At 44.1% G+C, this 13,857-nt stretch overlaps 1 protein-coding gene across 1 annotated transcript in view; it reads left to right on the plus strand.

The window, feature by feature from the left end:
• Positions 1 to 215: 215 nt before the first annotated feature.
• The window catches only part of clcn6 (chloride channel 6), a 32,376-nt gene continuing 18,734 nt past the window's right edge, over positions 216 to 13,857 (plus strand). The window contains exons 1-14 of the mRNA XM_020459631.2: positions 216 to 661; positions 1,505 to 1,564; positions 1,915 to 1,980; positions 2,213 to 2,278; positions 2,504 to 2,570; positions 2,725 to 2,831; positions 6,127 to 6,253; positions 6,496 to 6,622; positions 6,705 to 6,837; positions 11,683 to 11,796; positions 11,917 to 12,083; positions 12,263 to 12,383; positions 13,142 to 13,274; positions 13,695 to 13,848. Coding sequence (XP_020315220.1) covers positions 587 to 661; positions 1,505 to 1,564; positions 1,915 to 1,980; positions 2,213 to 2,278; positions 2,504 to 2,570; positions 2,725 to 2,831; positions 6,127 to 6,253; positions 6,496 to 6,622; positions 6,705 to 6,837; positions 11,683 to 11,796; positions 11,917 to 12,083; positions 12,263 to 12,383; positions 13,142 to 13,274; positions 13,695 to 13,848 — 1,517 coding nt within the window. The 5' untranslated portion in view covers positions 216 to 586. The remainder of the gene's footprint in view (positions 662 to 1,504; positions 1,565 to 1,914; positions 1,981 to 2,212; positions 2,279 to 2,503; positions 2,571 to 2,724; positions 2,832 to 6,126; positions 6,254 to 6,495; positions 6,623 to 6,704; positions 6,838 to 11,682; positions 11,797 to 11,916; positions 12,084 to 12,262; positions 12,384 to 13,141; positions 13,275 to 13,694; positions 13,849 to 13,857) is intronic.

The following is a 13,857-nucleotide window of genomic DNA, read 5'->3' on the forward strand; positions in this document are numbered from 1 at the left end:
CAAAATGGTTGAAATTAGTGGGCGTGTTCCACATCGCAAGCGACTGCCAACTGATGCTATACAATTCACTTTCCATCATAAATAACTAACTCACATTATTATTTGTAGATCAGTCAGTCACAATTTACCCATGATACATTACGGTTTTGATCATCCGGTCAGTTTACAGAAGCTCGAGCTGGGTAAATTTAAACTTAACACAGTCAGTGCGATACGTTTGAAGGCGAATGCATGCACATTATTTGTGCTGTACTATTATAACTGGGTTTTGTAATCTTGTTGTTATTGTTTTATTGAGAATAACAAGTATCACACATGCGTAAATTACACGCAGTTTTGATACGTTTCCGTAAATTACCGCTTCTTTGTTCGTCACACCTTATTGGCCGTGTTCGAGAGCATCAAAACGACTGCATGCGACTGCCGACTGATTGATCTACATATCACCTCTGCATCATAAATAGCAACTCATTATGATTTGTAGATCAGTCAGGCATTCACAATTTACCCATGATGCACTGCGGCTGCGATCCTCTCGAACACGGCCATTGTGGGAAGTGGTGGTGCTGAAGAGGCAACAACGAAGATGGCGTGCTGTGGGAATTGCTTATGTTGTCACTGCTGCTGCAGGGATGAAGATACCCGAACACCCGAGGAACTGGTGAGAGAGAATCTGTATAATGTCTTATAATGTGTAGAATTGCCTCAATGTGCAATATATTGTGTGTGAGTTTTCCAAGGAAAACTGAGCCCATGTCCTGACTTCACCCTGGCTGGAGAAAGCTCCACCCTGTTTTGTTGTGTGGATATCTCTCAATGCTATCATTAGGTCGCTAACTATGTTGCAAAATAGCTTGATAAATAAATATTGAGTTTGACTATGTTACAGAATATAGCTGTCAGTAACATTATAGGCTAAATAAATGTTTTGGGGTAATGTGTTCTGTGAGTCAAACTAAACAACATGACACACAGCTGACAGTGCTGAGCAACTATGCTAACTAGTAGCCACTGGCAATACGCTAGGAAATATTTTTTTTATAACTAACTCTCCATGTTTTATCTGTGACTCAAGCTTGATGCTTGCTAAGCACGACCGATGCCATTTATTTATGCATGATGTGCATTGTTTAATAGAGGCCCTTGTCAAACACCCTATCGGACTGTTTGACAAGGGGGCATTCATTGTCGAGGAAGGGTATGGTTAAATAAAGGTTACATTTGAAAGAGAGCAACGTTAGCATCTAGCTATTTGTTTCCCTCAGGCTATTCACAGCCTTGCATGACTCAGGAAGAAACCTCAGCCAACAGCTTGCTCTTTTGTTGGGGTTATTGTGTGGCATATAGTACTAGGTGTAGTAAGTGTCATCTATCTTTTCATGATGACTGGGAAGGTGCACTACACTGCATAACCTTTATTTGTCAGGCTGAGAGTAGTTTTGTGTCGTTGTTTTGTTATTCTTCATGCACAATGATGGCAGTGTCACATTCTTCTAATTTCCAGACTATTCTTGGGGAAACTCAAGATGAAGAGGATGAGATCCTTCCAAGGAAAGATTATGAGGTGATGAAATCCCTTTGAAGCAGATCAAGATGTTGGCCTAAGTCCATATGAATGAAGGGAAAATAGACACACCCAAATGAGCATCAGTGTAGCTCTTGACTAGCCTGGTTGCCAGTCTGTTTCAGCTTTTTTTTGCCAACTCCTTATGGAATTGTCATGTCAATGTAAGGACTGATAATGACAATGGAGTAGGCAAGAGCACAAAATAAAATGGGACCAGACTACCTCTTGACCACGTCTGTCACCTGAGTATCATTGAAATCTTTCTCGTCAGAAAAATAAACTACAGAATGAATTCAATTAAACACACACTGACTCCTCTCCCAATGGTTCGCTCTATATTTTGGCAGAGTCTGGATTATGACAGGTGCATCAATGAACCATATGTTGAAGTTCTGGAGGAGATGAACAACAAGGTATACTAAGAAATTAATTGTGGCATTGGTATTGTGATAAATAAGCCTACATTTTCAGTTAGTTACAAAGTCGTTACTAAGTCATTAAGTATGTGGTTAGACTACCAACTACACTAGAATGCCTTTATTTTCAGAAGCTGTAAAAAAAACTACTTTTCATTTCCACAAACTGCATATTGCAATTGTTGTTTTCCCATCTCTTCTAACATGGGATCTTCTATCACGTTATTAGAGAGCCAAAAAGTATGAAGCTGTGAGGTGGATGCTGGTGTTTGCCATTGGAGTTTCAGTAGGCCTGGTAAGTGCAATCATGTTCTATGCTGGATGAAGAATCAGACATTCAGATTTTTGGTTGGCTTACATACCGGTATGTTAGCGATAAACAATGGACCTCTGTACATTCTCTGGAAATAATGTATGACGAAGGTATGGATGATGCGCAGGTGCTTCTGACAAATGTCTGCATGCTTTGAAAAAAAACTGCATATTAAACTCTTATTAACACCATTCTCTTTTCTTTCAGGTGGGTGTTTTTGTGGACTTTTTTGTACGCCTTTTCACTCAGCTCAAATTCAACTTGGTGGGAAAATGTATCTTTTTTTGAAGATGGAATATTTCAAAGTCTATGCCTAATTCATAATGTCTTTCTGATGTTGAACATTTGCAAATCAACATATTGTATTAGTTGAGAGCTTTGAGGTGTTGTGTGGCAGACAATGCTTTTCCTTAGCCAGTGTGTGCTAGCTGTGGAGGAGTGCAGCGAGAAAGGCTGCCTGGCTCTTTCGCTTCTTGAGCTACTGGCCTTCAATATGATGTTCATCTTCATCGCCAGTGTGTTGGTCCTCATTGAGGTAAAGACGCTCTACACAAATACCTAACGTGTCCTTACATGCTATTGTTATGCTATACATTAGTAAGATGGCGCCGACCGACATGGCAGCTCTGCTTCTAGCTCGTAAGCAACTTTGCAGTTAAATTTTTTCACGTGTTATTTCGGACATTATTAGCCCGAATGTTTTTTTGTGTTACATATAGCCGGAAATAACTTTTTGATATCAGAGCGGTGGTAAATCGGCAGCATTACGACCAGGAATACGACTTTCCCGAATTGGATCATTTGCTTGTACCCCCCCAGGGTAATTGAACTTATCCCAGAGGCTGCTCCAAGTCGTCGCCGGTCGGAGAAGAGGTATTCACACCATCCACCACTTCCGAGGTTATTACTCGCTAATGTTCAATCTCTGGACAATAAAGTAGATGAGCTCGGGGCGAGGATCTCCTTCCAGAGAGACATCAGGGACTTTAACATACTCTGTTTCACGGAATCAAGGCTTTCTCGGGATATACTGTCCCCGTCTATACAGCCAGCTGGGTTCTCAGTTCATTGCGCAGACAGGAATAAAAATAACTCTCTGGGAAGAAGAAAGGTGGGGGTGTATGTTTCATGATTAACTACACAAGGTGTGATTGTGATAATGTACAGAAACTCAAGTCCTTTAATTCACCCGACCTAGAATACCTCACAATTTAATGCCGGCCCTATTACCTCCCAGGAGAATTCTACCCCGAAGGCCCTCAAGGAACTACACTGGACTTTATGCAAACCACATATCCTGAGGCCGCATTTTATTGTAGCTGGGGATTTTAACAAAGCAAATTTGAGGAAAATTCTACCGAAGTTCTATCAACACATTGACTGTAGTACTCGCTTAGAGAAAACACTAGATCACTGCTTTTTGCCTTTTCGAAATGCCTACAAGGCCCTCCCCTGCCCTCAGATCACGACTCCATTTTTCTCCTCCTTTCCTATAGGCAGAAACTCAAACAGGAAGTATCCGTGCTACGGTCTATTCAAAGCCAATCGGAATCCATGCTTCAACATTGTTTTGATCACGTGGTCTGGGACATGTTCAGGTTAGCCTCTGAGAATAACATTGACGCTTAAACGGACACCGTGACTGAGTTCTTTAGGAAGTATATAGGGGGTGTTGTCCCCACGGTGACTTAAGTTTTGCGCACAGATGCGCAAAACTTAAAGCGTGAACCACCGCATTTAACCATGGCGAGGTGACTGGGAATATGGCTGAATATAAACAGTGTCGTTATGCCCCCGTAAGACAATCAAACAGGCAAAACGTCAGTACAGAGACAAAGTGGAGTCGCAATTCAACGGCTCAGACACGAGACGTATGTGGAAGGGTCTACAGACAATCGCGGATTATAAACGGAAAACCAGCCACGTCACGGACACCGATGTGTTGCTCCTGGACACCGACGTCTTGCTGCCCGCTTTATGGATAACACACTCCCAAGTACCCTGGGCTCTTCTTCTCTGTGGCCGACGTGAGTAAGACATTTAAGTGTATCAATTCTCGCAAGGCATCCTCTAGCCGCGTACTCGGAGCATGCGCAGGCCAGCTGGCTGGAGTGTTTACGGACATATTCAATCTCTCCCTATCCCAGTCTGCTGTCCCCTCTTACTTCAAGATGTCCACCATTATTCCTGTACCCAAGAAAGCAAAGGTAACTGAACTAAATGACTATCGCCCTGGAGCACTCACTTATGTCATCTAGAAGTGCTTTGAGAGCCTAGTTAAGGATCATATCACCTCTTCTTCACCATGACACCCTAGACCCATTACATTTGCTTACCACCCCTATAGATTCACAGACAATGCCATCACACTGCCCTATCCCATCTGGATGAGGAATACCTATGTCAGAATGCTGTTCATTGACTATAGCTCAGCCTTCAACACCATAGTGCCCTCCAAGCTCATCATTAAGCTTGGGGCCCTGGGTCTGAACCCCGCCCTGTGCAACTGGGTCCTGGACTTCCTGACAGGCCGCCCCCAGGTGGTGAAGGTAGGAAACAACACTTCCACTTTGCTGATCCTCAACACAGGGATCCAGGGCCTCAGCCCCCTCCTGTACTCTCTGTTCATCCATGACTGCGAGGCCATGCACGCCTCCAACTAAATCATCAAGTTTGCAGATGACACAACAGTAGTAGGCCTGATTACCAACAATGACGGGACAGCCTACAGGGAGGAGGTGAGGGTTCTGGCGGAGTGGTGCCAGGAAATAACCTCAATGTCAACAAAATGAAGGAGCTTATCGTGGACTAAAGGAAACAGCAGAGGGAGCACCCCCCCTATCCACATCGACGGGACTACAGTGGAGAAGTTGGAAAGCTTCAAGTTCCTTGCCGTACACATCACTGACAATCTGAATTGCTCCACCCACACAGACAGTGTGGTGAAGAACCTCAGGAGGTTTCTTCAACCTCAGGTTTACAGATGCACAATTGAGAGCATCCTGTCAGGCTGTAACACCGCCTGGTACGGCAACTGCACTGGCCGCAACCGCAGGGCTCTCCAGAGGGAGGTATGGTCAGCACCCGATGTCACAGGAAGGCGAAAAAGATCATCAAGGACATCAACCATGCATCAAAGCTGGGACCGAGAGACTAAAAAACAGCTTCTCTCTCAAGGCCATCAGACTGTTAAGTAGCCATCACAGCTACATGGAATCACTGTCCACTTTAATAATGGAGGACTAGTCACTTGAATAATGTTTACATACTACTTTACTCATCTCATATGTATATACTGTATTCTATTCTACTGTATTTAGTCAATGCCACTAATACATTGATTGTCCTAATATTTTTTAATTCCATTCATCTACTTTTAGATTTGTGAATTGTTAGATACTACTGCACTGTTGGAGCTAGGAACACAAACATTTCACTACACCTGCAATAACATCTGCTAAATATGTGTATGGAATCAATACATTTTATTTTATTTTTAAAGTCAACTCCTGATAAATGCAGTAGCTTAGGATTGTCCTGATACCGTGTAGTTATCAGAGCAATTAAAAAGGGACCTATATTGCACTTCAACGGAGTTTGCTCTTATCTGAAGTGTACTTGTCAGGAGTCTACTGTACTGTACTGCCTGCATGCCTGCCTGTACTGAACATGCTCATAATCCCTTTGACAATACTCATTATCAAAACCTCTTTTTAATATTTTATTTTTATACCTGTTGGGCAGTTATTTAGGTTTTCTTTGCTTGTCTGGTGGTATCATATCAGAATTGTCCCAACTCCTTCTGATTGTCCCTTTCCTGTGTTATTTAGCCTGTAGCTGCTGGCTCGGGAATCCCTGAGATCAAGAGCTACCTGAACGGAGTAAAGATACCTGGAATAGTCCGGCTACGGACTTTCATCTGCAAGGCTATCGGAGTCCTCTTTACCGTATCCGGAGGTACTACAAAATATATGGAATAAGGTCATATTCACTAGGCACCAAACGGAAGACAACTGAAACAGAAAGGGACTACCTGAACATGTCCAATAGAAACCGTAGTCATTTTGCTTTTTCAAAACATTTTGCTACAGTGTGCACTAATGAATACGACCTCTGACTTTCCAACAGATGCAAACATTATAGCAAAAGGAATCCAATGGCAAAGCGTCTGTTCCGCCTTTAAGTGTTTGATCCCTCAGGTCTGTTTGTGGGGAAGGAGGGTCCAATGATCCACAGTGGAGCCATCGTGGGAGCCGGACTCCCTCAGTTTCAGAGCATCACTTTCAAGAAGATCAACTTTGACTTCCCCTACTTCCGCAGTGACCGGTACAGTAGCATACTCTGTAAAGTGCTAATAGTGCAGTTGTTCATCATTATAAATTAAATCTCTGCTTAATCTTGATTTCAGGGACAAGCGGGACTTTGTGTCGGCGGGGGCGGCGGCTGGGGTGGCGGCTGCGTTTGGGGCACCAATAGGGGGCACCCTCTTCAGCTTGGAGGAGGGCTCCTCGTTCTGGAACCAGGCTCTCACCTGGAAAGTGGTAGGTCAAAGGTCACAGACAGAGACGCATGCAAACACACGAACACACAGGCTATTTTTCTGTCATTGTCAGTCTGCTGATCTCCAAGGTGGCATAGCAGTTCAGACGTCTTTTGTCCTCGTCTTGTCGTGTCCTGTATATATATATATTTACAACTTTTTCACATACATTTTACTTTTATTTTCCATCAACTCATCTTCAAAACACTCTCCTGCAACCCGCCTCACCAATGTATATTTATAAAAAAAGTATTATTTACCTCAGATCTGTAATCCTCCAAGAAGCTAGCCAGAAACTCCAAGAAGCTAGCCTGAAACTAGCCAGAAGCTAATCCAGAAGCTAGTTCAGAAGCTAGTTAGCTCCTTTACTGGCAAATCGTTAATATTCAGCTAACCACGGTTTGTGGTCATCAGCTATCCTTTAGCTCGAAAATCTATCGCCAGTTCTGTACGGCGCAGCGCGGCTCGGAACGGAACATACCGGACCAATTTTTCTCTCCATGTCCCTGGATTTCGACTGCTCTCTGGACATTCATACCCGGATCTCACAGCTAGCTAGCTGCTATCCGTGTGACTATCGGCCTTCGTCGATTCCGGAGCAAACATCAATTATTCCGGAGCTAGCAAGCTCCGGCAATCACTCCTGAGTTCCATCAATCACACCTGGGCTGCAGTCACCTATCTGGACCCGTTTTACTGCCGACGTTATCTACCCGAAGGAGTTATTCGGCTGGCTCCTCCGTCGCGACGTTACCTGAACGCCCATCTGCGGCCTGCTAACCGTTAGCTGTCTTACCGGCTGCTATCTGAATAGACAATCGGACAATTTTTTTGTATTATTTTTTTAATTATTATTATTATGTTTTCTTCTTGGGCCTCTATAACTATATCTATTGTTTTTATTTTTGTTGTTGTTGTGTGATTTGGATTAATCCCCTCTACCACACGGAACCCCACTAATCTACTGACGGAACGTAAGGGGTGGCTAACAACAGACCTCCATCCTATGCTAGCTTGCTACCGATGCCCTGGCTAGCTGTCTAAATCACCAACCAACCTCTCCACTCACCGGACCCTTTTGATCACTCGACTAAGCATGCCTATCCTTAATGTCAATATGTCTTGTCCATTTCTGTTCTGGTTAGTGTTTATTGGCTTATTTCACTGTAGAGCCTCTAGTCCTGCTCACTATACCTTATCCAACCTATTAGTTCCACCACCCACACATGCAATGACATCTCCTGGTTTCAACGATGTTTCTAGAGACAATATCTCTCTCTTCATCACTCAATACCTAGGTTTACCTCCACTGTATTCACATCCTACCATACATTTGTCTGTACATTATACCTTGATGCTATTTTATCGCCCCCAGAAACCTCCTTTTACTCTATGTTCCAGACGTTCTAGACGACCAATTCTCATAGCTTTTAGCCGTACCCTTATTCTACTCCTCCTATGTTCCTCTGGCGATGTAGAGGTGAATCCAGGCCCTGCAGTGCCTAGCTCCACTCCTACTCCCCAGGCGCTCTCTTTTGACGACTTCTGTAACCGTAATAGCCTTGGTTTCATGCATGTTAACATTAGAAGCCTCCTCCCTAAGTTTGTTCTATTCACTGCTTTAGCACACTCTGCCAACCCGGATGTTCTAGCTGTGTCTGAATCCTGGCTTAGGAAGACCACCAAAAACTCAGACATTTTAATTCCAAACTACAACATTTTCAGACAAGATAGAACTGCCAAAGGGGGCGGTGTTGCAATCTACTGCAAAGATAGCCTGCAGAGTTCTGTCCTACTATCCAGGTCTGTACCCAAACAATTTGAACTTCTACTTTTAAAAATCCACCTCTCTAAAAACAAGTCTCTCACCGTTGCCGCCTGCTATAGACCACCCTCTGCCCCCAGCTGTGCTCTGGACACCATATGTGAACTGATTGCCCCCCATCTATCTTCAGAGTTCGTGCTGCTAGGCGACCTAAACTGGAACATGCTTAACACCCCAGCCATCCTACAATCTAAACTTGATGCCCTCAATCTCACACAAATAATCAATGAACCTACCAGGTACCTCCCCAAAACCTTAAACACGGGCACCCTCATAGATATCATCCTAACCAACTTCCCCTCTAAATACACCTCTGCTGTCTTCAACCAAGATCTCAGCGATCACTGCCTCATTGCCTGCATCCGTAATGGGTCAGCGGTCAAACGACCTCCACTCATCACTGTAAAACGCTCCCTGAAACACTTCTGCGAGCAGGCCTTTCTAATCGACCTGGCCGGGGTATCCTGGAAGGATATTGATCTCATCCCGTCAGTAGAGGATGCCTGGATATTTTTTTTAAATGCCTTCCTAACCATCTTAAATAAACATGCCCCACTCAAGAAATTTAGAACCAGGAACAGATATAGCCCTTGGTTCTCCCCAGACCTGACTGCCCTTAACCAACACAAAAACATCCTATGGCGTTCTGCATTAGCATCGAACAGCCCCCGTGATATGCAGCTGTTCAGGGAAGCTAGAAATCATTATACACAGGCAGTTAGAAAAGCTAAGGCTAGCTTTTTCAAGCAGAAATTTGCTTCCTGCAACACTAACTCAAAAAAGTTCTGGGACACTGTAAAGTCCATGGAGAATAAGAACACCTCCTCCCAGCTGCCCACTGCACTGAAGATAGGAAACACTGTCACCACTGATAAATCCACCATAATTGAGAATTTCAATAAGCATTTTTCTACGGCTGGCCATGCTTTCCACCTGGCTACTCCTACCCCGGACAACAGCACTGCACCCCCAACAGCAACTCGCCCAAGCCTTCCCCATTTCTCCTTCTCCCAAATCCATTCAGCTGATGTTCTGAAAGAGCTGCAAAATCTGGACCCCTACAAATCAGCCGGGCTAGACAATCTGGACCCTTTCTTTCTAAAATTATCTGCCGAAATTGTTGCCACCCCTATTACTAGCCTGTTCAACCTCTCTTTCGTGTCGTCTGAGATTCCCAAAGATTGGAAAGCAGCTGCGGTCATCCCCCTCTTCAAAGGGGGGGACACTCTTGACCCAAACTGCTACAGACCTATATCTATCCTACCGTGCCTTTCTAAGGTCTTCGAAAGCCAAGTCAACAAACAGATTACCGACCATTTCGAATCTCACCATACCTTCTCTGCTATGCAATCTGGTTTCAGAGCTGGTCATGGGTGCACCTCAGCCACGCTCAAGGTCCTAAACGATATCTTAACCGCCATCGATAAGAAACATTACTGTGCAGCCGTATTCATTGATCTGGCCAAGGCTTTCGACTCTGTCAATCACCATATCCTCATCGGCAGACTCGACAGCCTTGGTTTCTCAAATGATTGCCTCGCCTGGTTCACCAACTACTTCTCTGATAGAGTTCAGTGTGTCAAATCGGAGGGTCTGCTGTCCGGACCTCTGGCAGTCTCTATGGGGGTGCCACAGGGTTCAATTCTTGGACCGACTCTCTTCTCTGTATACATCAATGAGGTCGCTCTTGCTGCTGGTGAGTCCCTGATCCACCTCTACGCAGACGACACCATTCTGTATACTTCCGGCCCTTCTTTGGACACTGTGTTAACAACCCTCCAGGCAAGCTTCAATGCCATTCAACTCTCCTTCCGTGGCCTCCAATTGCTCTTAAATACAAGTAAAACTAAATGCATGCTCTTCAACCGATCGCTACCTGCACCTACCCGCCTGTCCAACATCACTACTCTGGACGGCTCTGACTTAGAATACGTGGACAACTACAAATACTTAGGTGTCTGGTTAGACTGTAAACTCTCCTTCCAGACCCATATCAAACATCTCCAATCCAAAGTTAAATCTAGAATTGGCTTCCTATTTCGCAACAAAGCATCCTTCACTCATGCTGCCAAACATACCCTTGTAAAACTGACCATCCTACCAATCCTCGACTTTGGCGATGTCATTTACAAAATAGCCTCCAATACCCTACTCAACAAATTGGATGCAGTCTATCACAGTGCAATCCGTTTTATCACCAAAGCCCCATATACTACCCACCATTGCGACCTGTACGCTCTCGTTGGCTGGCCCTCGCTTCATACTCGTCGCCAAACCCACTGGCTCCATGTCATCTACAAGACCCTGCTAGGTAAAGTCCCCCCTTATCTCAGCTCGCTGGTCACCATAGCATCTCCCACCTGTAGCACACGCTCCAGCAGGTATATCTCTCTAGTCACCCCCAAAACCAATTCTTTCTTTGGCCGCCTCTCCTTCCAGTTCTCTGCTGCCAATGACTGGAACGAACTACAAAAATCTCTGAAACTGGAAACACTTATCTCCCTCACTAGCTTTAAGCACCAACTGTCAGAGCAGCTCACAGATTACTGCACCTGTACATAGCCCACCTATAATTTAGCCCAAACAACTACCTCTTTCCAACTGTATTTAATTTTAATTTATTTATTTATTTTGCTCCTTTGCACCCCATTATTTTTTTATTTCTACTTTGCACATTCTTCCATTGCAAAACTACCATTCCAGTATTTTACTTGCTATATTGTATTTACTTTGCCATCATGGCCTTTTTTGCCTTTACCTCCCTTCTCACCTCATTTGCTCACATTGTATATAGACTTGTTTATACTGCATTATTGACTGTATGTTTGTTTTTACTCCATGTGTAACTCTGTGTCGTTTTATCTGTCGAACTGCTTTGCTTTATCTTGGCCAGGTCGCAGTTGTAAATGAGAACTTGTTCTCAACTTGCCTACCTGGTTAAATAAAGGTAAAATAAATAAAAATAAAATAAATAAAGTCAGCCTGGTCTGAAGTACCACTCTCTTCCTGTCTACCCCCTAGCTCTTCTGCTCCATGTCTGCTACGTTCACCCTCAACTTCTTCCGCTCGGGGATCAACTACAACAAATGGGGCTCGTTCCAGCTGCCTGGCCTGCTCAACTTTGGAGAGTTCAAGGTACAAGCACTCGTTCATGTTGTGGAGGTGTGCAGATAGTGTATGTGGGTCTGTGTGTACATATAATGGTTTAGCGACTTGAGTTCCATGTCTCCATGGGTGTCCATCCCTCTCCCACAGTGTTCAGACGGGGATAAGAAGTGCCACCTGTGGACGGCGGTTGACCTGGCATTCTTTGTCCTGATGGGGGTGGCGGGAGGGCTGCTGGGGGCCTTCTTTAACTGTATCAACAAGAGGCTGGCCAAGTACCGCATGAGACACGTCCACCCCAAGGCCAAGTTTGTCAGGTACCTGCTTGGCGTGATATGTACATATACACTTAATTGTAGTGACAGTTGCAATGTAACTTTTGTTTTTCAAATGATCAATATATTTAACTTCCCCATCTGAGTGGAAAGGCATATTTCTCAAAGGGGTTACAGTGATTTGGGTTTCATGTCATGTTCTTTGTCTGGTCCCTGGGAAGGGTTCTAGAGAGTCTGCTGGTTGCCATGGTGACCACGGTGGTGATCTTTGTGGCATCCATGACATTGGGTGAATGTCGTGACTTGGCCTCCACAATCACCAACAACAACACGACAGCTCTGGTACGTTTGGCAGAACTCAACTTTATAAAAAAGTGAAGCATGTAAAAATAACAGCTGTAAGACAACGTCATAATCATCCTAAAACGAGCACTAAAAGCATATTGAAACATAACGAGACCATAAAACTACATATTCATACAAAAGCCATCCTTAAAAAGTTTATTGGTGTTTTCTGTTGCCTCTCTGACCTCAGATTGGCCGACTGAGTTGAATGAAGTGAAATGGCATTGATCCCAACCGTGCTAGTGTTCAGGAGGGTGCAACGATGAAGAACATTCAGATAGAAGTGTATTGTATAGAACCGATATGATGGTCTGTCATGTAGATTATGGAATCCAGATAGAGCTACTCATTCATTTCTATCTGCAACGTACTGAACACTTCACCTTACTGAATATACCCCATTTTCAATGTTTGACTTCACTGACCATACCACAGATTCAATGCTTTTAATGGTGTAAATGAACCGATTCATCGGGCAGCACACACCGTCACTCCAGTGTCGGCCATTGTGTTAATATTTTAAAGTTTCAATCTATGGCATAGACATCACCTCTATTCCAAAACTGTATCCCCAGGCCTCTATTCTAGTATACACTCAGGTCCTTCAGAAGTGGAGTTTCACATTTTGAATACGTCCCATATCGGACAGACATGTATACAGTTCTGTATACATTCATGTAACTAAAGTTAGAAACATGCTCCCATTCAGTGGTTTTGTTACAATGGTAAAATGTGTGATATGGCGCTTTATCTAGGTGTCCCTCAATGAAGACGTCATCAACTCTACAATCCGCCAGTTCTTCTGCCCCAACAAGACGTACAACGACATGGCCACTCTGTTCTTCAACCCTCAGGAGGTGGCCATCCACCAGCTCTTCCACCAGGACGGTGAGACAAGGGCTGTTCTTGGATCAGTTTAGCCTTTTAGATAATGATGAATGAGATTATGGACAATCTCCCACCTGATTTTAAGAGCAAAACTGATCCCATGCCTGTACTAAACTGCATGCTCAATAATCTCTATTTAAAGTACTTCTTAGTTCCAGGACTAAGCTTAATCTTTGTTTTATTTTAACAGGGTCTCTAGTCTCTATACACGTACACACCGAAATATGTTTGTGTACTCGTGATGGCTACACTTTAGTTCATCATTATACAGAACATAATGAACACCTCTGTGGCCAGCTCTGAAAAAATCTGATGTGATTGGTCAAAATACCAATTAGTGGAAGAAAGATCAGCGTTGGACTGTCTGTGTAAACGCAGCCTTAGTGTGTGATTTCCTGTGTTTCCTGTCTGTCTCTGTAGGTACATTCAGCCCTGTGACGCTGATTGTGTTCTTTGTGCTGTACTTTTTGTTGGCGTGCTGGACGTACGGCGTGTCGGTGCCCAGCGGCCTCTTTGTACCATCGCTGCTCTGTGGCGCTGCTTTCGGACGCCTGGTGGCCAACCTCCTCAAAATGTAAGACCA

This window comes from Oncorhynchus kisutch, linkage group LG24 (assembly GCF_002021735.2).
Source record: "Oncorhynchus kisutch isolate 150728-3 linkage group LG24, Okis_V2, whole genome shotgun sequence".
Lineage (NCBI taxonomy): Eukaryota > Metazoa > Chordata > Actinopteri > Salmoniformes > Salmonidae > Oncorhynchus > Oncorhynchus kisutch.